This window comes from Gobius niger, assembly GCF_951799975.1.
Source record: "Gobius niger genome assembly, chromosome: 3".
Classification (NCBI taxonomy): Eukaryota; Metazoa; Chordata; class Actinopteri; order Gobiiformes; family Gobiidae; genus Gobius; species Gobius niger.
The window spans coordinates 13,654,931-13,679,841 of record NC_136854.1 but is presented as its reverse complement, the minus strand read 5'-3'; the positions used below and the strand labels follow the sequence as shown (position 1 = coordinate 13,679,841).

Here is a 24,911-nt window from a genome sequence, read left to right as displayed (position 1 = left end):
TACCCAAATCTAAAATTGTACCACCTGCAACCGATGATTATTTTAGTAATTGATTATTCTACCGATTATTTTTACGATTCATGGCTTGGCTGTGAATGGTGTAAGAAAATTGTATTTCTTCATTTGGCGCCGCTTGAGGACATGTTGATGGAGTAAACTTAAAGTGAGAGGTTTCGGAGGCTCCTTGTGCCAATCCTGATTTCTGATTGGACGAGACATGGACAGATATTTATGACATTTTCAATGTACAAAACACTGCACACCCTAACTTGAAAAACAACGTAGGTTTCCATCCAAAATAAAAAATGTTCATGTCATTTTTGCTCAATTTAAGTCTGTGAAAACAATAAATCGATGACTAAAATAGTTGACAACTATTTCAATAATCGATTAGTTGTCGATTAATCGATTAGTTATTTCAGCCCTACCACCTATCTTTTTTCTCGCCTTGTTTGATGCGTTTTTGTGGCTCTTTCATCCTCGTTCTCGTCTCATTTTTGTCACTATTTTGCCGATGTGCTCGGTTCAGGCGGGTTTAAGAGGAAGAAGTGCTCAAATGGATGGTGAAGTCTTAGTATTTACTTTGGATAACATCTTTTTACGTTAGTCTCACACTTGTCTACTTAAAGTGATGATGAAGTGAACTTTTTTTTTCCGTCCCTATATAGCTGTGCAAATAAGGGAGCGGCGAACACTTGCACTCACAGTTTGGGGTCTGATAAGGATATCCTGTTTGCAACGTACACGCTGTGATTAAAGTCATACGCTGAGGAGGGGAGGGAGGGTGATTCATCTGGCACACCCACCAACACTAGCCACTGCCAAGCACACTACCACAGACACTTTGTTTTACTCACGTTAGTTCAAATACTCCTCACATGAGTTCTTTGTTATTTTTGGCTGCTCTCCTCACAGTGTCTATAAGATATTATGTGAAGATTTGCAAGATTGTTTTTGGATTTGGAAGATTTTTTTTGTTTCACCTATAGATGATGGCTTATCATCCTCTTACCCCCCCCTTTAATGGAGCGCATTTTCTCCAGTTCGGCTTTACTAAAATCTACAAACGTCTTACAGAATACAGGCCTGTGTAATTTGCAATTTGGAAGCTAAGACCTTCATAGAGTATCTGAGCTAAGATCCTTGTGTTTCCATGCGTCGTTTTTTTTGTCACATTTTTGTTGCTTTTTCATCCTCATTTACGGCTCGTTCATTATTCTGACACTATTCCTGACGCCTTTAGATTTGGGTAATGCCTGGATAATAATAATTGTAATCAAATTTGCTTGTGTAGGTGGGGGTGAAGAGCTTATACTACTTAGCTTTTAGCATTTCTTTCAGTAAAATATACACAACTTTATGAATCAAAAACTTGTACAAGCATTTTCACTGAAATATTGAATATTATGAGCTGAAAGCCACGACAGAGGCTAAATAGCTTTTTGCTAACCACTGACCATAGCGCTGATGTTTTCAAATAAATATTTTTTTTATTTATTTCAATGTCCTTATGGCAAAAATGAACCGGATTTTGACTTCCTGAACTGAGCCAGTGGGCGGGACCGCTGAGGCTCCCATAGGCAGCTGACTTGGCAGGTCATGGCAGTTTGGTCACCCCTTAGCCCCCACCTGAACCAAGTGCATTTTCTCCAGTTCGGCATTGCCCAAATCTAAAAGCTTCTTGAAAAAAAAAGGGGCAAAATAGCAACAAAAATGAGACGAAAACAAGGATGAAAATGCAACAAAAGAGAGACAAAAACGTGACGAAAAAGCGGTGAAAAAGTGTGTGATGAAAACAGTGACAAAAACGACTAAAACACGACCAAAAAGCAGTTGAAAAAGACGAGAACAGAACAAAAACACTTGCAAAAATCCAGCCAAAAACATACTGGAAAAGCAACAGTAGCGCAACCAAAAAAAAGTGACGAAAACACGACTAGTGGTGAAAAATGCAACCAAAAAAATCAAGAAAAAAGAGCGACAAAAAGGTGGCAAAAATGTGATGAAAAAGTGACAAATAAAACTAAGCAAAAAACGCTTAACTTCTTAACCCCCGCCTTAACCGAGTGCAATTTTTCCAGTTCAGCTTTACCCAAATCTATAAGGTCACAGCCTATTGGCCAGTGTAACGCTTCATTTGAAAGGTGAGACCTACAAAACTAATCTAAATGGATCTTTTTCCTTGCGTTATAGTCACTTCTTTGCTACTTTTTCATCGCTTTTTGTCATGTTTTTGTCGCTCTTTTGTTGCATTTTCATCCTTGTTTTTGTCTAATTTTTGTAGCTATTTTGACACTTTTATCAATAAACTTTTAGATTTGGGTAAAGCCAAACGTGTGCTCTGTTCATGTAGGGGTTAAGAGGTAAAAAAAAATGCAACCAAAAAGTTCCAATCGGTTTAGTAGGTCTGAGCTTTTCCAGTCGACTATGAGGGAAATAAATTGGACAACGTGCTCCCGGACGCCGAGCAAGGCTTGGAGGTGGGCGGGACGGTGGGGTCTCCATATCAGATCTTACGACGCGCTGCCCTTCCTCGCGGCCACGTGCGGGGTGCCATGCCTTGACACCGGACACCCCGCTGCTCCAGCTCCACTCACTCACAGCTGTCTGTCCCGTCAGGCCAACGCAGTCACGCTCCCGGAGTCCCTGCTCTTTGTGTCCACGCTGGACGGGAGCCTCCACGCCGTGTCCAAGCAGTCTGGGGACATCAAGTGGACGCTCAGAGAAGGTACACACACACACACACACACACTAGATTTGGGTAAAGCCAAACAGGAGGAAATGCGCTTGGTTCTGGTGGGGGTTAAGAGGTTAATCAATACAAGCTCTTGGTGGAAAGTGAATGCATGGCTGGATCTTTTGCCATTGCAGAAGCTTATTGAAAGTGCGCCACAGAGAATGTGTGTTGTAATCAAAGCTAAAGACTGTCCAACCAAATATTCAAGTGACCTTTATTTTTTTTATGGTGCCTTCTGTGGGTCAGGCAGTGAATAAAGCACACTTGTTGACAAAGTATGATGATGACATGAAAGCAAAACACTAAGCAGTTGTGCTTCTATTTCCTACTGTTTAGATGACTACAGTTGTTATGCAGGAAGCAGTGATGTGTGTGAAGAATGTGTTTTTCCTACTCTTATATACAATACCTTCACAAACAAGTATTTATTCTTTAACCTCTTAACCCACACCTCAATCAAACATGTTTTCTCCAGTTTGGCTTTAGCCAAGCGTCAAAATTAAGATGAAAACAAGGATGAAAACGCAACAAAAGAGCAACAGAAAAGTGATGAAAAAGGGATAAAAATAGACAATAACACACGCAAAAACAAGGCCTGTGGTCTGTAAAACTTTTAAATTTGGGTAAAGCTGAACCGGAGAAAATGCACTTGGTTAAGGTTCGGTTAAGGGCTTAAAGGGATATTTCAGGGTTTTTGACATAGGGCCTCATTTCCTAGTTATCCAGAGTGTTGCTAATTTCTGGAGATATTTTTTTTGTAATTTATGCAGTTCTTCTGTTTGGAGAGTTTCGTGGCGCTAAGCTAATGCAAGGCTAGTGCATTTCTATAGTATCAGCTAGCCTGCATCAAAAACAGTCAATCCACAGTGCACCTGAGGCAAATCACTTATAACACCAGACTAACCATATAAATGTCTGTGTCGATAGAGTAATTTTAACCATTTTGCATTTAAAATACCTTATATTTGAGCAGCATCAGCTTCGTGGTTGTATAAGCTACACAGCGGCGGAGTGATCTGCTAGAAAATAGTCCCTCAAAATGCGATCATTCATGTGATGCAAGGTCAGTTATATTCCAAAAAGTATTCTATCGACACAAACATTTATATGGTTAGTCTGGTGTTATAAGTGATTTGCCTCAGGTGCACTGTGGAGCGGGTCAGACTGTTTTTAATGCAGGCTAGCTGATACCATAGAAATGCACTAGCCTTGCATTAGCCTAGCGCCACAAAACTCTTCAAACATAAGAACTGCATGAATTACAAAAAAAACATCTCCAGAAATCAGCAACACTCTGGATAACTAGGAAATGAGGCCCTATGTCAAAAATCCTGAAATATCCCTTTAAGAGGTTAAAAAAAACTAACCCTAAGCCTAACTTCATGTGGTTTTATTGTTCAGACTGCAAACCCTGAGAAAACTCTTAATATCCAATATATTCGATGTAGCTGTTCTTTTAAGAATATATTTATTTTCGACACAGCTTCGCAAACACGATCACAGACTCAGAACAAACACAAAGCATAAAAATACACCAAAATGAGCGCCGTCCTCGAAATGTTTCCTTTCTCAGTAACCAAAACATCTGTGTGTTTTCCTCCAGACCCGGTGATCCAAGTGCCAGTCTACCTGACGGAGTGAGTCACCCGCATAAGAAAAAAAAGAAAGAATGAATGCTCCAAAGTTGTTTTCAAAAATTATATACAGACTTTGAATCATATCATAGTGTGTTTGTTGTTTACAGCAATTATAGTTAGTCAAAAACATCACCATCAGGAGCAGCTTATATTATAACCCGGTTAGAAGCACTGGATGTTTAAAGATGATGTTCCTTTTTAGGCCCGGGTTCCTCCCCGACCCAAACGATGGCAGTCTGTATATCCTGGGTGGCAAACACAAAGAGGGGCTGGTTGTGAGTAAACCGCAGTCTCTTTACACGGCATTGTCTTTAAATTTTAATGTAACTTACTGTACCGTGCTTTCACTTCAGAAACTTCCCTTCACCATTCCTGAGCTGGTGCAGTCAGCTCCGTGTCGAAGTTCGGATGGAATATTATACACAGGTAAGAAACAGAAGGTGAACCAAAAAAATATTAAAGGAGCATTATGCAACTTTTTATGTGGAGAACAAGTTGATGTTTGGGCGTGTTTGACCTTGTAGTGACACAGCGGCTGTATGAGCGGTCAAGGTTTTCGCTGTTGACGGACCCTCTAACCAGAAAACCTACAAAACGATTGATCCTGGAGTGTTGTAAAGACCAACCCATGCAGCCACTGGGTCACTACAATCAGTCTTATGCATTTTTTTTTTGCAGAAAAAGTTGCATAATGTAGCTTTAATGTGGATATTTCTTATAATAGTGACAGAAAGAACTTAAATAGTACACAACATACTAGCCCGCCCAACCAACCAGTCTTTGTCTAAACGATCACTGCTGGAGTCGATCCTAAAGTCAGGTGGGGCATGTCTGTGTGGTGTTTGCATGTTCTCCCCGTGCCCTCGTAGTATTTCTATAGTTGCCCCCGTTTCCCCTATCTAACACTAAAAGATGTACATTAGGAACCAGCAGAACAACAAAAGGAGTCTCGTGTGTTCATCAACAACCATGCACTGATACAATGTGGGTCGATACGTTTGCTACTGTTGCCAGTATTTACAGGATCCTATGTCAAAACATCTACACTTACATTTCTTTATTTGTTTTTTTTGTATTCTTAGTATTCATTCTTCTGCTCATTTCAATAATTTAGGTCAGTGTTAAGTATTGGAGCTTTCCCTCGTATAGTCTTCGTACTTAGTATCAGAACAAAGACACTTCCTTCAGGACAAAGTACTGTGGCTGTTCTGATTAAAACTATGTGTATATACCAGGATGACTTCCACGAAAGCATATTCCCGTCTCTGTTTGCAAACAGGTGTCAGAAATGCTTCCTGTAATATCAAAGCAAAAGTGCCACACAGCGATATTTAAGTAGTACGGAATAGCGCTCCCTGACTTAGTTTGGCACCAGCGCACACTCAAGACACTTAATATGCACAAGCAAGTGGGCACTTTTTATTGACTCTTCTACATCCAGTGTTTCCACATGAAGAGCAATAGTTTAGACAGAAAACTGCATTCTGCTGTGTCTATTGCCTCATCCGTCATCACAGTTTAGGCAAGTAGACAAGAGTGGTTTGGCAACAATCCAAACTGAAACACCTTGAGCAGACTGAAGAGATGTAGGGCATACCTGTCAAAACAGCAGTTTCATTACTTGTGTAAGTTTTCAAAGGTCGTCTTCTGTGCACAATTGTATTTACACAGCCCAATACCAAAGCAATCCAGCACAGCCCACTTTACAAAGAGGAGATCTGTGGAAACCTCCTGTACGACTGAGAGCTTATACAAATTGCTGATTGTGCTTCAGATGGCTTGTTGCACAATGTGGCTATGCTAGCTCTAATTTCCCCAGTTATGAGCGCCAGTACTTTCTGTTTCTGTTCATTTTCTTAATACGCAAAGACCGGCTCGAACAAGTATATTTAGTAAAGATTCCGTGGTGAACTGTGAGGTCCTGGTAGATGATCGTTTACTATGTTTTATATATATTAACACACACTTATTGATCATCTACCAGCAATTCACTGTCCACCACGTCATCTTTAGAAAGTGTGATCATTCAAACAGCTGTAATTTCCTATTCTATGGGTGATCTCCATAGGAAATGAATGGGACGTAATGTGCAGGCGCTCACAACTTCAGGTTAGCGGAAGTAATGTATCCGCTTTGTGCAGTCAGCCAATATCTGAGCGGAGTGGTTGTCAAAGTACCACCTCATAAAACATTTGACCTTCCAAGTCCCACCAGGACAGGCAGTCAAGATTAAGGGAGCAAACCAGGCCTCGAAGGGGTCTAACATTGTTGCAGATTATGTCTAAACTATTCATAAACCATGTCGTAACCAGGGAAATCAAGCATAAATGAAATGATTGTTATAGAATAAAATGAAATTGCTATACTGGGTCAAGCTGCACAGGCGTACTATCTCTGTTGTAGCCTTGACTGTGGTGCTCAGGCGCCTGCCTGCTTGTTTTGCTTGATTATCAGTATGAGACTTAACAGAGGGTATTTATCCCTCTCCTGTGAAAGCATTGGCAGACTTGAATGGTAAGATTAGCACAATGTGTCGAGTTCATGTCTCCGGGTCCTGGTCAATAAACTTCTCCCGAATAAGACATCCTGACTGCTGCCCATTATTCATCTATCCTCTCAGAAGCCATTATTTAAAGAAATAACCATGAATAAAGTCTAACTTTGCTGATGAGTACCACCACTAATCACCACTAATCACTGCGAGTGATTAGTGGTGGTCAGAGGAGCCGATGGCACAAGTTGGCAGCCACACTTCCGTTAGTATCTTTTACTAAAAGTAGTTTTAGTAAAAGATACTTTTAGTACTTTTAGTAATATTTGTCATCTAGGACCATTAAACATAACAATGTTTTTTTTCATGAAAGACTGTTTCCTTTAAACCTTTTATTTGATCTGGAACAACCAAGTAACTTCCGTCCGTGCTGTCCCCGGACCAACAGGCATAAAATCTTAGTATTTAAGAGCATACACTTTTTTACCCCGATACCATACTGGTAATGTTTAACGGAACCCAACCCTATGAATGAACTCCTTCCCAATTCACCTACACACACAAACCTAACCTATACTTTGCACATGAGAATATGAACTCCACAACTGTTGCATCAGAGTCTGACTTCATGTCTGAGAACGAAGACTGCGACACACATATTTGTCATTCCCTCAGGCAGGGACATCATGTTCTCCTGTGTGCAGGTAAAAAGCAGGACGTGTGGTTCGTGGTGGATCCAGAAACAGGTGAAAAACAGGCCAGCCTCACCACCGGCTCATCTGAGTCCATCTGCCCCAATTCCCCCCTGCTCTACATCGGCCGCACGGGTACGTCAAGAGGTTTAGAGGCATTTCTAACACCCTGAAACGTCCCAGGGATGAGTTTATAAGCACATTTCAAGACGTAGGGTCATACAGAAAGGTTCACAACATCACAACAATTTAAAACTAAATTTGTAAATTTGGTAAATTTGGGTCTTAGTATAAAATCAGCAACACAAAGAGCTTTACAACATGTTCTGAAAAGAGGGCGATTCTTGTTTTAGTTTGGCAATTAGCAGTTTGTTCTTCTCTCAATTATTCATGTTTAAAATCTAAATTGTACAGCCGGAGTTTTGACTTTGTCGCCATAAAAATCTTCATTACATTAAAGTAGGCTTTAAATTGTACTTCCATTTGACCCAAGTATACACTTGTCCAAATGTGCACGCCATGGTCTCACCGCTTCTGTATGTCTGTAAACCAGTTCTTGTGTTTATTCAGCTCATTTCTTTGTGACTCCTACAGAGTATATGGTGACCATGTTTGACACAAAGACGCAGGAGCTGCGCTGGAATGCCACGTACAACGACTACTCTGCCCCTGCGTATGATGAAAAACAAGACTACAGTATGTTCAGTTCATGTGACAACACCGTGCTGATATGTACCACATAGGATTCCTTTCATGGACACATAAGCACTTAGTAATATAAGAACAGAACAACTCTGGGGTTATAAAAGGGACTGCTCTGTGTTGCTAACGTTCACCACAGCTAATGACAAGAGCTAACTGCGCTCTGTAACTGATTCTAGAGAGACTGTTCGGGTTTATGAACTAAGTTAGGGCCATATTTTGTCTGATTTTTACCAGCTTCGTAGCTTAAATGATTTGCATTAGTTCAATTGATTCTGAGATCTTGAGAAGCCCATTTTAATATTTTTTCCTTTGAATGAACCCATAAAAATGAAACAAATACTGAAGTTTCTACATTTGAATCATTGCCTGTATTTTTTTGTCCTTCTCGGTTTCCTCCAGAGATGGCTCATCTTGTGTCCAGCGGTGACGGTCTGGTTGTGACAGTGGACAGAGAGACAGGTGAAGAAGATGATAATGTTTATTGCATTCTGCTTTGTAGAAAAAGTAAAATCTGCCATTTGCACTGGGTTGTTTAAATTTCTAAGACATTTGGCCTCTCAAGTCAAGAGGCTTTGTCAGCAACTGATGATATTTTAGCAGCAGGCTGTACAAATACTATAGCTGTCAAACAAGTAATTAAAAAAAAAAATTAAAATCGCACTTTTAAAATTAGATTCGTTACAGTCAATTTTAAAATCAGATGTCTTCTCCTTCTCCCCTCGGATCAGAATGAGAGGAAAACTCCTGTTGCAAATCGAGAGAGGAGCACAGGCTCCTCTCTCGATTTGATGTTGAACTGTTGTAGCGATGCCCGACGCTGCCTCAGCTGAACCCCTGGTCTCCGTGGTGATTTACGCACTCGGGTCCAAAGGTTTGTTTCTGGAACCAGCTCATCCATGTCTGAATTATGAGACTCTTTTGCCCTTATGAGTGCGTTTCCTGTGTGTTGGTTTTAACAGGGCAGATTGTGATAAACTTTTTTTTTTCTCCAAAATTTCTTTGCGTACCCTCGGGGGTGCACCACAGTTTGGGAACCCCTGCTCTAGCAGAAGTGAATAGTACTGTAAGAACAAACTACTCCAAGAAGTACCCGCCTCTGACAACAATCGGTTGGCATAAACGCTCCCATTTTAAGAATTTGGGCACAGTTTATTAAATCTTTCCTAATAATTCACAATTAGGCCTATAAATGGAAAGATTACAATTTAATTCAAGCTAAGGAATGGTGTTTTATAATAAATTCATCTGGACACATGCTTCAGGGAAGTACATTTATACCAAGCAACACTTTGCTTGCATCATCCGCTTGCAAAGTTGGTGGTGTGACCTCGGCGTTACCTCCTCTGTGTTTCAGGAAACATAATACAAGAGCGAGTGAGGTCAAAGCGTATAATGTGAATAATATTTTCCATTAGGCCATTATATTGCGTTTTTATTCTTAAAAGATACCCTCATTTTGTAACCTCTATAATGTGTATTGGTATAAACTATAATGTCCCCACAAATAGGATTTTACAATTACATTTCATCCTAGAGCATACTCAAAAGGATTTGGCAAAAATCGAAGTAGTAACTGTCATTTATTGGAAATAACTACCCGTCACTGCCTGCATTATTGAATGTATTACATGATTTTTTTGTCCTCCCCCAGGTGACGTCTTGTGGAGTCAGAACTACGGCTCTCCTGTGGTGGGCGTTTACCTGTACGCAGGAGACTCGCTGAGACACGCCCCTCACCTGTCCCTCGCCAAGGAAACGCTGCGCTTCCTCACCTTCTCGTCGGCGAGCGAACAGGCCGACCCCTACTCCAGCCTCAAGTGGAGCTATCAGTTTGTGAAGGAGCAGGCCAGCGCCCAAACACAGCTAGTGTACGGAGAGAGATGCATTACTCTGCCAAAATGCTGTGTGTATGGACTGATATCAAACATACAAATACAATGTTTTCTGTTCCAGACCCACTCTTTATGTCGGGAAAATGGACTCCCACCTGTACGCCTCCACTTCTCTTGTCCATCACGGGGTGTCTTTAGTGGTAAGTCCTTGTGTTCACTGATCTACAAAGTACGAAATCCTAATGTTAAGTATACTGGTGTATTAACCAGCCTCGTGGCGTGACCCTGGCCCGAATCGAGGGTCCGGCGACCGAAGAGGTGACGGTGAATGCGAGGGGGGAGTGTGACATTACCCCCTACACAGATGTGCGCTATCCAGCCGGGAGCACCACCAGCCCCAAGAACCACTGGCTGCTTATAGGTACTCTCACACACACATATCGCCCTGTGTCCTGGTTAGCTGAGTAACGTTTTGAAATAATTGTACTCATTTCAGTCATTTTAGTGCTTTAAGAAGGAGCAAGGTTTAAAGTACATACAATTACAATCATTACATTCAAAATGAAAAGTGAAGAGTACAGATAAAGTACTTAGAGTAGTCATGTGCACAGATAAAGAGAACTGTTTTCAGCCTGGATTTGAACTTTGTCAGAGTTGAGGCCTGTCTCACTTCTTCAGGAAGTCTGTTGCAGATATACAGATATAAATGTGTACATACAAATACGTACATCCGTTAGGCAACGGCTTAACAAACCCATTTCCATACGTCTGTTATTAACGGTTCAGAGTTCTACAGATAAACACAGCAAAAACACAACTTTATCTGCATCTACTGATGTAATAACAGCAGATTAAATTTGATAATTAATGTGAGAAAAGTATGTAGTATCAGAATGCCCAGAGTAAAAGTATTGTATTGTAAAAAGAGTCTTGTAGTCGACTCTACAGCCGGTTAGAATCAGCTGAATCCCATTACAGTGAATTGGGCTAAAATTCCATTTGGACCCGGAAGTGGAGCGATGACATCATCACTTAACAAACGTGTAGGTAAACCCTAACGCTAACCAACCGGGCTTTGACATCACCTATATGTGGTCAATGGGTTGACCAAAGCTGAAAACATCTGGATCGTTCTGAATTTGTGATGTTTGGTGGCTAATGCTAACGGCTATAGGAAAAATACATTGAGCGGGCTGACGGACTTTCCGGACTTGCCAACTGTCCACATACATTAGATTCGAATGCCTTTCGCCGCCTTGTTTCTATTCAAACACAGCTTCACCATGTTTAGTCCTAACTTTGGGAGCCAGCAGTTTTACAGATTTTTTGTTGTAGCTTTGACGCTACAAAAAGCACACTGTAATATCAAGAAGTCGTGCAAAAAAGATAACTTGAAACGTTTTGGTCACAAGGTTTCATTTTTAATTATTTTGTGAAATGTTTCGAAACTTCAGTGATTAGTTTTGTAAATGAAGCAAACGGTTTGTCATGTACAGTACATGACACGTTTCAGAAATTGGACCAAAGGAATTATAAAAGTACTTACAGGTAGTACTTTTTTACATTTACTAAAACGCTTAGCATTCTCCCTCTTTTGAACCCATTTTATGCAATTTTAGTTTTTTTGCCATATCAGAATACTCTCCTAATTGATTATAGTTGAGCTGTACTCAGTCGTCCTTCATATCTATCTCATGTTTTATCCCAGGCCACCACGAGCTGCCCCCCCTGGCTCACACCACCATGTTGAGGGACTTCCCTGGAGGCCTGCAGCGCTTTGGAGACGCCGTCATTCCACCGCGACAGCCCTCCTCGCCCTCGTCCTCCTCCTACTACGACCAGCGCTACGTAAGTACTGCCACGCTTCATTTCAGACGCTCATCAAAGAGTTGTCAGAAGTGCAAAGTCATTACAGGATGACAATCAAGAGTCACAGATAGAGAGGGTAAGCTGCTAATACCCGTGTTGTTGTGTAGTTCGAGAGCCGCAGGGACTCCCGTTCAAAGCTGGCTGATCCAGAGGAGAGGACGGAGAAGCTGCAGCCTCCGGTCGCTGTGCTGCCAGTCTACATGACCCAGGACCACCTGACTCTGGCCGTGCTCACCCTGCTGCTGGGAGGGTGGCTCGCCTTCGCCTTCACATACCCCATCGTGAGTATCTGCTGTGAGAAATCAGACACTGCCACAAGGGCCCTCGGATAACGTTATGGCACCTGTTTGAGGCGAGACACGGCAGGTGCACACATAGATTTTACACGCAGTGGTCAATCTCTATCTTCACATCGTCATTTTAAGAAAAAAAGACCAAATGCTCTCTTTACGTGACAAAAAAAACGGAACAAAAAAACGACAAAAGAGCAACGAAAGAAAAAAATAATGAATAAGCGAATGATAATGCATCAGTTTTGTAGGTCTTAGCTTTCAAATGAGCCGTTACTCTGGCCTATAGGTTGTAAAATCTCCAGTCGAGAACTTTCTAGATTTGGGTAAATTCTAAAAAATAAAAAAACGGTCAAAATAGCCACAAAAAAGCGATGAAAACATTTTCAACAAAGGGACGACAACGTGGCAACAACCTGAAGAAAAAGATCCATTTAGATGAGCTGTGTAGGTCTTAGCTTTCAAATTAGGTGTTACACTGGCCTAGAGAGTTAAAGCCAGGGGTTAAGAGGTTATAATCTCGAAATTGATATTTCCCTGTTCACCTGGAGTGTGCACTTTTTTTTCCGACTGCAATTCATTTTCCAGTGGCATTTACCACTTTACAACTTTTCCAGTCCAGTTTGGCCAAGAACTGACTACATTTAATGTATATATTTTCTCTCCAATTGAACAGATTTATTATTTCAGAAAGTGGTTGTTGTTTATATCCATTATTATAGATATAAAAAAGAGTGATTACAAATTTAGCTAATATGTTGAATGATTTGATTCTTTTGATCTTCTCTTCGGCTTAATACGCACTATTTATTTTGACAAAGTCTGTGTTGGTGGTGTTTCTTATCAAAATTTCCATCACAAGAACACAGGATGTTCAAAGACCGCTTTCGCAACAGATTTTCCAAAACAGATGAACTCTTGTAGTTAAGTGTGCACTTCAAAGATATCACAACAACATTTTCCACAGAAATCTTTCAAATACGAAAACTTCATTTCACAAACCACATTGAACTAAATTGGTTCATTTCAAGCAAACCACGAGAGACTGCTGAGGCGAACAGGCAGCCCTCAGCTGAGATCATTATTATAGTATAGAGGTCAGATATGGTGCAATCACAACAGCCAGGCAAATAGAGGTTAGATTGTGCTGCACTGAATTAAAGTATGTAGGAGATGGTAATACAAAAATGACCAAAAGTTAAAAATCTTATTGATTGGTTTTGAGCCTGAACGTGTGAGCTCGAGCCTTTCATGGTGGACATTTGTGAGACTGAAAAGTAAGGTCAAAATCCAGCTCACAGCACAAGGTTCAGACAAGATAGACCTTTGAAATAAACACTGGCATCAACAAAATATGAATGCTTTCCACTTCACTACTATTCAACCCATGGATGAGGAAAGCACTTCTTTTGGCCGTCATGGCAGGGTGCTGACATTGCTTCAATACCATCCCCTTGTGCAGCGGTAGGCAAGTTTGCATCGTGGAGGGCCCGCCAGTAGAGAATCACTGTTGAAAGTGGGATGTTCTGACAGGACATTAAAATACTGACACTATTTCTCGCATTTTAAGAGTACTTTAGCAGATATTTGATATCTTATTTGCATAATATTTCTCAAAATCATCTTGGGGGCCAGAGGTTCTGTGCTGCAGGGCCAGATTTGGCCCCTGGGCCTGACGTTGCCTACACCTGCCCTAGTGGCTAAGGACGACTCCTAAAGGAACTCTCTAATATAGAATCTTATGCAGACTTTACATCTCCCAAAAACAACTTTCCTGGCTCTAATATATTTAATTATTTTCTCAAAATAGATTTACCTTCTGTGACAGCTCTGAGGGGAGTATCATATTTTTAAACAGGCTGGTTTTGGTTCTTAGGATTATATAAGTTTGACTTTGATTTACAGGCCCTAGTTTTACATAAGTTCTGTGAACTTCAACTTTTGAGTGTGCAAATTCACTCCTTTTCCTGTGATAACATCTGCTGTCTGTTAACTGTGTTTGTTTTTTTGCTGCTCAAATAACTCTTAAACTAAACTGTGGGCAATATTTATCACCCTAAGGTTGAGGTATACTTTTCCATTTCCTATTATTATACTTAGTAAGCATGAGTTGAGTTTCCAAAAGTTATAAATTGAATGTAAATCAGTGTGGCATTGAGTAAAACAAGTACAAATGACAAGGGCTGGGACAAAATAATAGTTTTTGTTGTGATACGTGCATCGTATCAGAAACCATGTACTGTATCTCAAAATACAAATGTCATGAACTTAAAGAAAGTTTTGTAAATAGTGACAAAACGAGATGTAAATGAGGATGAAAAAGCAACAAAAATGCAAAGAAAAACAGGCGACAGAAAGCTGGTGAAAAAGGAACTAGGAACAGTTTGTTAAAATAGAAAATCATAAATTTAATAGTCCGTGCAGTAGAATATGGTATCGCATTACGTATTGCGTGACAAAAGTACTATATTGGATCACGACAAAAGTATATCGTCCCAGCCCAAGAAATGACAGAGGAATTTTAAAAGTTTGGCTTTGGATTAAAAAAATTAGCACCAAAACTTGAATGAACAATACTAGCTTCAAGTCAAAAACATTTGTATTATTGTTTTTCCGTATAATAGGGTTGGGTATCAAAGTATTGCGATGCTCCAGCCTTAATATGAATTCAACTTGCTAAAAACAAATGTAGTCCTGATTTCAATCTGATTGCCATTAACAGAATCTACCCTGTGTACAGCGTATCAAATGTGCCTGTATTTCCCAGCGTGCAGCCCACCAGATGAAGGCTCAGAGGCAGATGGAGCAGGCCTTCGAGTCCCGCCTTCAGAGAATCCAGAACACCATCCACTCGGTTCCTCTGGCCTCCTCAGACACCAACATGTCCACGGAGACCAACTCAACAGGTACCACGTATGCTCATGAATCGGACGTGGAACATCGGTGTAAATGTGTCCCAAAGTGTTTGAGAAAGTCCGAGTAAAGCATGGTCTTGTCTGCAGACTCGCCGCCTGCTTCTCCAGAGCCTGCCCCCAGCTCTCCCAACCGCAGCAGCACATCGGAGGTGAACACACACGCCGCCAACCACAGACCCGCTGCTGCCAACCACGCCAACCACGTCAGCGATAAAGGTCGGTATCTCGAAGGGCCAGACGGGAACAAAAACTGCATGTGCTGTCCTTATTCTGAACAGATTTATGACATTGAATCAGTGGAAAGTAAGGGAATCATGATGAGTTTTCTTGTCTCTGCCTCCTCATACTTATCATGGCGTTAACATGATGTATTTGAAAGCCACACTGTCATTTTCATCTACATTATTTTAGAAGTCAGACAGCACAATAACTTAGTCATAGTAATTATATTGGAAAGAGATTGACTTAATTTTATCACTTGTTGAAAGACGTCTCTTCAAAGACTGTTCAGATGTCAAAGACGTTCCTAACATTCACATTCAGAAACATTTCAGGCGGAGTTTCTCCTGTCAGTCACAAGTACAGGACATCTTAAACTCATCTCACTGTCAGTCTGGAATGTTTGACTCATGATAACGTCTACACCCAATTGTGGGAAGAAAAAAGAAACAAACTAAAAGCTAAAATATTATTTGAGCCGTATTAGCCAATTTGAATTGTGATTGGATTTGTGTTTATTTGTTGTAAAATATAGATTACAGTTTACAGTGCACATATTTGAAATAACTTAATTAACACTTGAGAGGAAACTGGCCACACTGCGGAAGATTTCAGCCCACGAATAGAGTGAAGAGATGTCAAGTCCACCCACCATCACCAAATGTGTTCATGTTTTGGGGATTTATGAATAAAATATTCATTACAGTCATTGCTCAATTAATTATTAAAATAAAACCTTTTTAATTATAGCATTTTAAGCCCCTTCAAAAGCCAAAGCAGCAGCAGATCCAGGATTATAACTCTGACTGTGACAAACATGTTTCATTTCAGCTATATTTGCATCTGGTCTTTTCCGTTCTGTTGTATTGCTTTGAAGGCCTTATACTAAGCACACACCTGAAGCATATGGCTACTTAATATGCATAAACACAAGAATGTATTATAGCTGTTGGGCTTTATCCTGCCAGCGTTTTGACTCTACCCTAAAAGTTAAAGCACAAGGTAATAAGAATCCTTTCCGTGTAATGTTTATGTTATGTTTTTAGCAGGTGCAGAGGCTCCTCAGTGAGAGTGTTAGCTGCTGTAGGTGTTAGCAAACGGAAGCATCAGTGGGTGTTATTTATTATTGTCAGTGAAATTGTCAGTGGGTCATCTTTCATATGCTCTATTACAATATTCCATTGTTTAAAATAGCATTGCTGGTGTTAAGTGATGAACAAGCAACAACATATCAAGTCAAACGGCATCACAGGAATCGCCCTTATATGGTCATGTTTGAAGCAGTTGAGGAGGAAAACATTACTCCAAACATTACTCCAAAACTACTTAAACAAATGCTGAATTATTACCCAAGAAAGATACCAAGACCTGGAGAGGAGCATAAAGGTTCAAAAGCCCATAATTACATAAATAACGGAGAATGCTGACATGTTGCTTCATGTTAGCATCATGAAGCATGCTAATGCTAGCCACGACAACCATTTTTTCCGCTTCTACTGAACAATCTGCTGTGAAAAAACATCCATATGGACCAGATTTAGACTTGGCTTTATTTGTGTGATGAATAAGTGGGGGACGGTGGCGCAGCGGTTAGCGCTCGTGCTAGAAGGTCCTGGGTTCGATTCCCACCTAGACGGGCCTCTCTGTGCGGTGTTTGCATGTTCTCCCCGTGTGTGCGTAGGTTTCCTCCAGGTACTCCGATTTCCCCTACCACTAAAAAAAAGCTACTAAAAACTGTTCAGAGCCACTGGTCCAGCTCAGGGGCTCCCTATTCGGGCCGCAACCCCCAAAATCACCAGACTAACAACTTGAAACATTTTCATCAAACAGAGGAAAGAGAATCAGCCAAAACTGTACACTGCGTTCCAAATTATTATGCATAGATTTTCTAAATTGTCAACTCAAATGAGAGTCAGCATAATTTTCAAGTCTTTACCTGGTAGAGGATCATTTAAATGTGGTGGAAAATATTTCCTAGTGATAACAGTATTTTTTTCAAAAATAAATATAGTAAAAACCTCAAAATCTACTGTTCCAAATTATTATGCAACTCATCGTTTCAATACATTTTAAAGCTTGTAATTAACTGAAAATGGTCATTTGTTGTATTTGTAGCATTAGGAGATCATACTTACTGAAATCAAAAGCTATTTCAATCAAAAAAATATTAACAGGTCAAGTTATATTTTAACATAGGAGCCCTTGTGTGATAGCAGCTTCAAAATTCTTAAATTCATTAAAATTGTAAGTTTTTGGACAGTTTCTGCTTGGATTTCTTTGCAGGATGTCAGAATAACCTCCCAGAGCTGCTGTTTGGATGAAAACTGCCTCCCACCATCCATGCTCCCACCCTAATAGAAGTTTTTTTTGTTGAGGCTCCAAAGGTTCTCAATAGGGTTGAGGTCAGGGAAAGGCCACATCATGAGTTTCTCTCCTTTTATGCCCATAGCAGCCAGTGATGCTGAGGTATTCTTTACAGCAGCACATGGTGCGTTGTCATGTATGAAGATGATTTTGTTAGGGAATACACGGCTCTTCATTTTGTAGCATAGAAGACAGTTGTCAGTCAGAAACTCCACATATTTTTCAAAGGTCATTTTCACACCTTCAGGGAGCCTAAAAGGGCCTAATGGGGCCGACCAGCTCTCTCACCATGATTCTGGTCCAAAACATGACTCCGCCACCTCCTTACTGACGTCACAGCCTTGTTGGGACATTGTGGCCATTCACCAACCATCCACTACTCCATTGAGTTAACCATCCAGAGTTACACGGCGCTCATCAGTGAACAAGACTGTTTGAAAATGAGTCTTCATGTATTTCTCAGCCCGTAGCAGCCGTTTCTGTTCATGAACATTCAATTAACCGTTTAGGGGAGGCCCGGATAGAAGGTTTGTGCACAACTGCAGCCTCTGGAGGGTCCGACACCTTGATGTTTGGGAGACTCCAGAGGCACCAGCAGCTTCAAATACCTGTATGCTGCTTTGTGGCATCTGTTCTCCTAATCTGATGTGTTTGTCTGGCAGAAACCGTCCATATTGTGCCTTTATCTGCACAAACCGGAGTGTGCTCTGAATCATCCACAAATCTCTTATCAGTACGATGATTACACTTAATCTTTCATGAAATATCGAAGGTTTTCATACCTAGACCAAGGCATTCAACTATTTCACGCTTTTCATCAGCAGAAAGTCCCCTTTTCTTTCCCATATTGCTTAAAAATGATGATCTGCATAATGAAGTGGAACACCCTTTTTCAGTAGTTTTTCCCTTAACTGGGCTTAACCCGACAACTAATCATCCCTGGTCTCTGATTCATGTGATTCATGGAGCCCCAAGACACGATACCATCCATGAGTTTCATTATTATTGTTTTTTTTTTTAACCTTTTTGACACAAAAATCCAATTTGCATAATAATTTGGAATGCAGTGTAGTTGAATATGTCTTAGTCCATACATTTCGCATTTTCGACAAACTTATGTGAAAAGTCATAAGAAATATCATGTTCAGCTTTGGTTACCCATCAAATTCATTGTTATGAATTTTGAAAATATTATCTTTTGATATGTTTATGATATTACCAGCACTGATTGTATTGCTAGAAAATGGCTTATGGCGTTTAATTGTTGTTATATCGTAACATATAATCTGTAATGTTCTGCTGTGTGGCTTTAAATATGAACTGAACTAAAGCAGGAATCCCATACGACACATGTTTGCAGAAGAGTTTCAATCCATTTAACCAAACTGAAATGTCATCTTGTTATCATTAGCCCAAATGAACACTAAGTCGATTGATTTTAAGTGTAGATGTTCCCACAGAAAGAGACAGTGAGGAGGTCCACGTTGGGAAGATCTCCTTCAGCTCATCGGACGTCCTAGGACACGGCACAGCGGGGACTTTTGTCTTCAGGTTGGTCCTCTTTAGATAAAACATCCCTTCTACATCAGAAAATATGACTTTGGACAGAAACTATGACGCAACAACACATTAGCGGGTGGAATAACAGCAGATCTGTCGGCGCTTGTGTCCTCAGGGGAAAGTTCGACGGGCGCCACGTGGCGGTGAAAAGGATCCTGCCCGAGTGCTTCGAGGTGGCCGAGCGCGAGGTGCAGCTCCTGAGAGAGTCTGACACACACCCGAACGTCATCCGATACTTCTGCACCGAGAGAGACCGCCTCTTCACGTACATCGCCATCGAGCTGTGCACCGCCACTCTGCAGCAGGTCAGCGAGAACATGCCAAGCCGTGCACATGCTAAAACGCTATATACATTTAGCATTTAAAAGTTCTCAAATTTGATGCTTTTAGGCATTTTGACTTGGAATTAAAAGTGACTAATAAACGTTCCTTTTTGTAGTACGTAGAAAACCCATCAGCGTTCCCAGACCTGAATCCCATCTGCTTACTGGAACAGACCATGTGTGGCCTGTCACACCTGCACTCCCTCAATATAGGTAGTATTCATCCTAGTTTACCTTTGACTTGTGTTTGTTTATTTATTTGACTTTTAAATTATCCACTTTACTGTCTCCTAGTTCACCGGGACCTGAAGCCCAGAAACATCCTCCTGTCGGTTCCCAGCGCAGCGGGCCGGGTCCGGGCTCTCATCTCAGACTTCGGCCTGTGTAAGAAGATCCAGGACGGCCGCTGCAGCTTCTCTCTCCGATCGGGGATTCCAGGGACTGAAGGGTGGATCGCTCCGGAGGTCCTCAGGGACACGCCGGGGAATAAACCGGTAAATGAGCCAGTTCAGAGCTGGATCTAGATTTGAATTGGCTATCTCAACTATATCAGTGAGTTTTCTAATGAGGTTTGAGCAAGTTTTTAGTTGGCCTACAGGGCAGGCCCCTTTTTATTTCTCTACTTATTTCTGAAAGCTTGAGTCTCTATTACTTTCTGTTCCAAAGTTATGTCAAAAAATTGTCGATGTTGTAGATGGTGGGAGCATGGGGTTCAAAAATTAAAGTGCAATTGGGCGCCCCCTCTAGCAGATGGCCGCCTGGGTCGCCTATGCCCAGGGCCGGCCCTGTGGTCCATAGTTGCAACTTGCTCTGTTGTTGGCATGAATGTAGAGGCAAAGAGAGCAGCTCAATGTTTGAACATCTGGGAAAACATTTTTGAACTAGATAACCTGCTTCTGATGGGATTTCTTCTTCGATTCTGTGCAAAAAGGTCGACAACTTTTTATTTGCTGTCAAACTTTGTGTGATAAATCTGTTTCTATCTTCCAAAACGTGCATTAGCACTTAATCACAAAAATAAAATAAAAACACTTGAAGCAAGCGGATAAACATTTTATGGGACTTGAAGGTTCTAATTGCAAAATGCTGGTCAGTCTTCCCCAGGGCAGCTGTGGCTACATATGGAACTTAACACCGCACCATAATGACTACAGGGAACCTCTAAGAAAGATGTTAAGCTTGTAAAGCTCTGAGCGATCGCAGTGTCGTCACCACACGGATGTATTATATTCACTTAATATTTGCTCTATTGTTGGCTAAATGTTTTTTTTTTTTTTTTCTTTTTTTTTTGTAAATTATTTTTATTGAATTTTTCCTTTTAACAACCAGAAAACACACACAAAAAAACCCCTCATTCCCACCCGCCCAACCCACTGCACCAGAGTATCATAAACAATGAAAATATTGTAAATGACAATGAAAAAATAAGAAAATAAATAATAAAAAATACAGAAAAAATACAGGAAAGGCCTATCTTTATGATTATGGAGTCATGACATCAAAGTCCATTTCTTTGATAATTCGGAGAACTGGCTGCCACACAGTATCAAATGTTTGTATTTTGCCCTGAATAGAATAACGAATTTGCTCCAAAGTTAGATGTTGAATCAAATCGTTAACCCAATGCTTAAAAGTGGGTGGAGATTTGTCCTTCCATTGTTTAAGAATAAGTCGCCTGGCTAAAAGAGTAGCAAAAGCTATCATTATTTTACCAGCAGTGTTCAAACCTAATCTGGGTAACGTTACCCCAAAAAGTATCGAAATTGAGGAAGGCTCAATGTGGGTTTTTAGTACTTTAGAAAAAAACATAAAAACAGACTTCCAAAACTCAGCCAATTTTGGACAGCTCCAAAACATATGTGCTAAAGTACCGGATACTGTGCGGCAGCGATCACATATATCATCAACATTAGGTTGTATTTGAGCAAGTTTAACTTTTGACCAGTGTAAGCGATGGACCACTTTGAACTGAATAACTCTATGTCTTTGACATATTGAGGATGAATGTATACCATCAATAGCAGCTTGCCACATTTCATCTGTCAATCCAATATCAAGTTCCTTTTCCCACTTTGATTTTAATATATGCAGAGGTTTTAAATTATCTAAAGTAAGTAACGAATAGATTTTGCCAATAGTGTCTTTAGACCTCGGAGGCATTGTGAAAATTTTGTCTAAAAGGGACTCTGCTGGAAGTGATGGAAAACACTTCAAATGAGATGAGACAAAGCTGCGTAGTTGAAGATATCTAAAAAAGTGTGTTCGAGGGATACTGAATTGTTCTACCAAATATTCAAATGTCACAAACGTTCCGTCTAAATATAAATCTTTAACCGTTTTCACCCCACGGGAGGCCCACATTTTAAAAACATTATCTGTTACAGAGGGCCCAAACATATTATTCTTAACTAAGGGAGCATCTTTAAACATATCGGTCAGGGAGAAAGTACGTCGAAATTGGGTCCATATTTTTAAGGAATGTGTAACAACTGGGTTACTACAATATAGAGATATAGGTTCTGTAAAAGGCAGCTTAGAGCAAGCCAAGGCATGTAAAGAGACAGGTGAGCATGATGCCTGTTCAAGTTGTAACCACTTTGGACCACGGTCACCCTGAGGTAAATGAATCCAGTGTAGCACATATTTAATATTGGCAGACCAATAATAATATTGAAAGTTGGGGAGAGATAGCCCACCATGTTGACGGTGCCGTTGTAGCATTTCCTTTCTTATTCGGGGAGTCTTGTTATTCCATATAAAAGTGGTTATTAGCTTATTTATAGAAGAAAAAAAAGATTTTGTCAGAAAGGTTGGAATACATTGAAAAAGAAACAAAAAACGTGGCATAATATTCATTTTTACAATATTTATTCTACCCCCTAGAGATAATGGCAGTAAATTCCAACGGTCCAGATCTTTTTTTAAACTATTCAGAAGTGGGGGGAAATTTGCATCATAAAGATCTTTAAATCTCTGAGTCACCCAAATACCCAAATATTTAATTTTGTTTGAACTTATTTTAATAGGGAGAGATAAAGAGTGAAATGAAGCTTCCTGGCGGGTTGGATCGAGTGGCATAAGTTCACTTTTCTGTATATTAATTTTATATCCGGACATTTTCCCGTATAAATTAAGCAGGTCAAGTGCTTTTGGTAAACTGGCACAAGGATCAGTCAAATATAAAAGCATGTCATCAGCATATAATGACACTTTGTTTTCAATGCCATTTCTAACTATTCCTTTTATATCAGCGTTACATCTAAGTGCTATGGCCAAGGGTTCTATTGTAAGGGCAAAAAGAAGTGGGGACAATGGGCAGCCTTGTCTAGTGCCGCGTTGGAGCTGAAAGAATTTAGAGATATTATTATTTGTGCGCACTGCTGCTACAGGTAGTGAATAAAGGATTTCAATCCAGCGGATAAATTTCTGTCCAAAACCAAAACGACCCAGGGTATAAAAAAGAAAATCCCACTCCACCCGGTCAAAGGCCTTTTCAGCATCGAATGCCACTATTACCTCTGTGGCCTTGGGTGCGGTGGGACTATACAAAATATTGAAAAGCCTGCGTATATTTGAAGATAACTGACGATTTTTGATAAATCCGGTCTGATCATCTGAGATCAGAGAAGGCACAACAGTTTCTAAGCGCTGAGCAATTATTTTTGCAAGTATTTTACTGTCTACGTTTAGTAGTGAGATAGGACGGTAAGACCCACATTCGAATTGATTCTTCTCTTTTTTAAGAATAAGGGAAATTGTCGCCTGTCGCATAGTCTGAGGAAGCATGCCAGACACAAAAGATTCCTGATATACAGATAGTAGAATTGGAGATAACTCCTTATTGAACTTTTTGAAAAATTCACTAGGGAATCCATCGGGGCCTGGACTTTTACCATTTTGCATAGATTTCACAGCCGTTAAGAGTTCTGACTCCGTGAACGGCTTGTCTAAGTCATCTGCAATTTGAACCTCAATAGTTGGCATATTTAACTTATCAAAAAAAGATTTAAATAAATTGGGATCTTTTATGGATTCAGATGTATACAATGCCGAGTAAAACTTGTGAAAAATCTGATTAATTTGGGAATGATTTGTGTACTTTAAACCGGTCTCATCTTTTATTTCAGGAATACACTGAGCAGCTGTCTTTTGACGCAGTTGTTGGGCGAGAATTCGACCTATCTTTTCGCCGTGTTCATAGGTCTTATGACGGGTTTTATTAATTAAATTTACAATATGTTTGGTTGACAAAAGGTTAAACTCCGTTTGAAGCATTGTTCGTTGCTTTAACAAATCTTGCGAAGGGGAGTTAGCTATCAACGTATCAATTTTCATTAGGTCCTCTGTTAATCTCTTTAGATTTTCCTGTTGGATTTTGTTTTTTTGGGCACAGTATGATATAATTTGGCCCCGAATATATGCTTTCAAAGCTTCCCATATTGTCAGGTTTGACATACCCGGTGTTCTATTATTTTCCAAAAATAATGTTATTTCAGATGAAATAAAATTTACAAAATCATCATCTGCAAGCCATTGACTATTAAGGCGCCAAGGATGATATGAGGCTTGTGAAACAGGTATCTGTAGCGTTAAGGACAGTGGAGCATGGTCTGAAATTACTATTGTATTGTAATCACATTGGGTGATAAGAGGAATTAGATTTTTATCTATAAAAAAATAATCTATCCGTGAATAGGTTTTATGTACAGGGGAAAAAAAAGAATATGACCTAGAATTAGGGTGTAAAAAACGCCAGGCATCACAAACACCAAATGTACGAAGAAACAATTGTACCGTCTGTGCAGATTTGGATGAGGGTAAAGGATTGGTTGAACTGCGGTCCAAAGTGGAAAAACAACAATTAAAATCTCCTGCTAGAATAAGATGGAATCCATATCAGGAATCTGAGAAAAAAAGTTTGTAAAAAATGCATGATCATCCCAGTTGGGCGCATAAAGATTAGCTAGAATAACCGGAGTTTCATATAATTTACCTGTTACTATAATAAATCTCCCTGAGGAGTCTGCCACCGTTTTAGACACTGTAAATGGAAGACTTTTATGAACTAAGATGGCTGTTCCTCTTGACTTACTATTCAAATTAGAGTGAAATGGCTGACCTATCCATCCTCCTTGTAATCTACAATGATCAACTGTGCGTAAATGTGTTTCTTGGAGAAAAGCGATATTCACCTTTAACTTGTTGAGGTGTGTAAGTACTTTCTTACGCTTCACAGGGTGATTTACACTTTTAACATTCCAGCTTACTAAGTTTACT

The 24,911-nt window shown here is 40.2% G+C and overlaps 1 protein-coding gene across 1 annotated transcript in view; it reads left to right on the top strand.

The window, feature by feature from the left end:
• The window catches only part of ern2 (endoplasmic reticulum to nucleus signaling 2), a 31,906-nt gene that overhangs the window by 1,082 nt on the left and 5,913 nt on the right, over nucleotides 1-24,911 (top strand). The window contains exons 2-19 of the mRNA XM_079552652.1: nucleotides 2,620-2,728; nucleotides 4,341-4,374; nucleotides 4,577-4,649; nucleotides 4,728-4,800; nucleotides 7,570-7,692; nucleotides 8,152-8,253; nucleotides 8,662-8,721; nucleotides 9,914-10,130; nucleotides 10,216-10,294; nucleotides 10,365-10,515; nucleotides 11,803-11,942; nucleotides 12,071-12,244; nucleotides 15,021-15,159; nucleotides 15,256-15,388; nucleotides 19,216-19,302; nucleotides 19,427-19,616; nucleotides 19,751-19,847; nucleotides 19,929-20,128. Coding sequence (XP_079408778.1) covers nucleotides 2,620-2,728; nucleotides 4,341-4,374; nucleotides 4,577-4,649; nucleotides 4,728-4,800; nucleotides 7,570-7,692; nucleotides 8,152-8,253; nucleotides 8,662-8,721; nucleotides 9,914-10,130; nucleotides 10,216-10,294; nucleotides 10,365-10,515; nucleotides 11,803-11,942; nucleotides 12,071-12,244; nucleotides 15,021-15,159; nucleotides 15,256-15,388; nucleotides 19,216-19,302; nucleotides 19,427-19,616; nucleotides 19,751-19,847; nucleotides 19,929-20,128 — 2,181 coding nt within the window. The remainder of the gene's footprint in view (nucleotides 1-2,619; nucleotides 2,729-4,340; nucleotides 4,375-4,576; nucleotides 4,650-4,727; nucleotides 4,801-7,569; nucleotides 7,693-8,151; nucleotides 8,254-8,661; nucleotides 8,722-9,913; nucleotides 10,131-10,215; nucleotides 10,295-10,364; nucleotides 10,516-11,802; nucleotides 11,943-12,070; nucleotides 12,245-15,020; nucleotides 15,160-15,255; nucleotides 15,389-19,215; nucleotides 19,303-19,426; nucleotides 19,617-19,750; nucleotides 19,848-19,928; nucleotides 20,129-24,911) is intronic.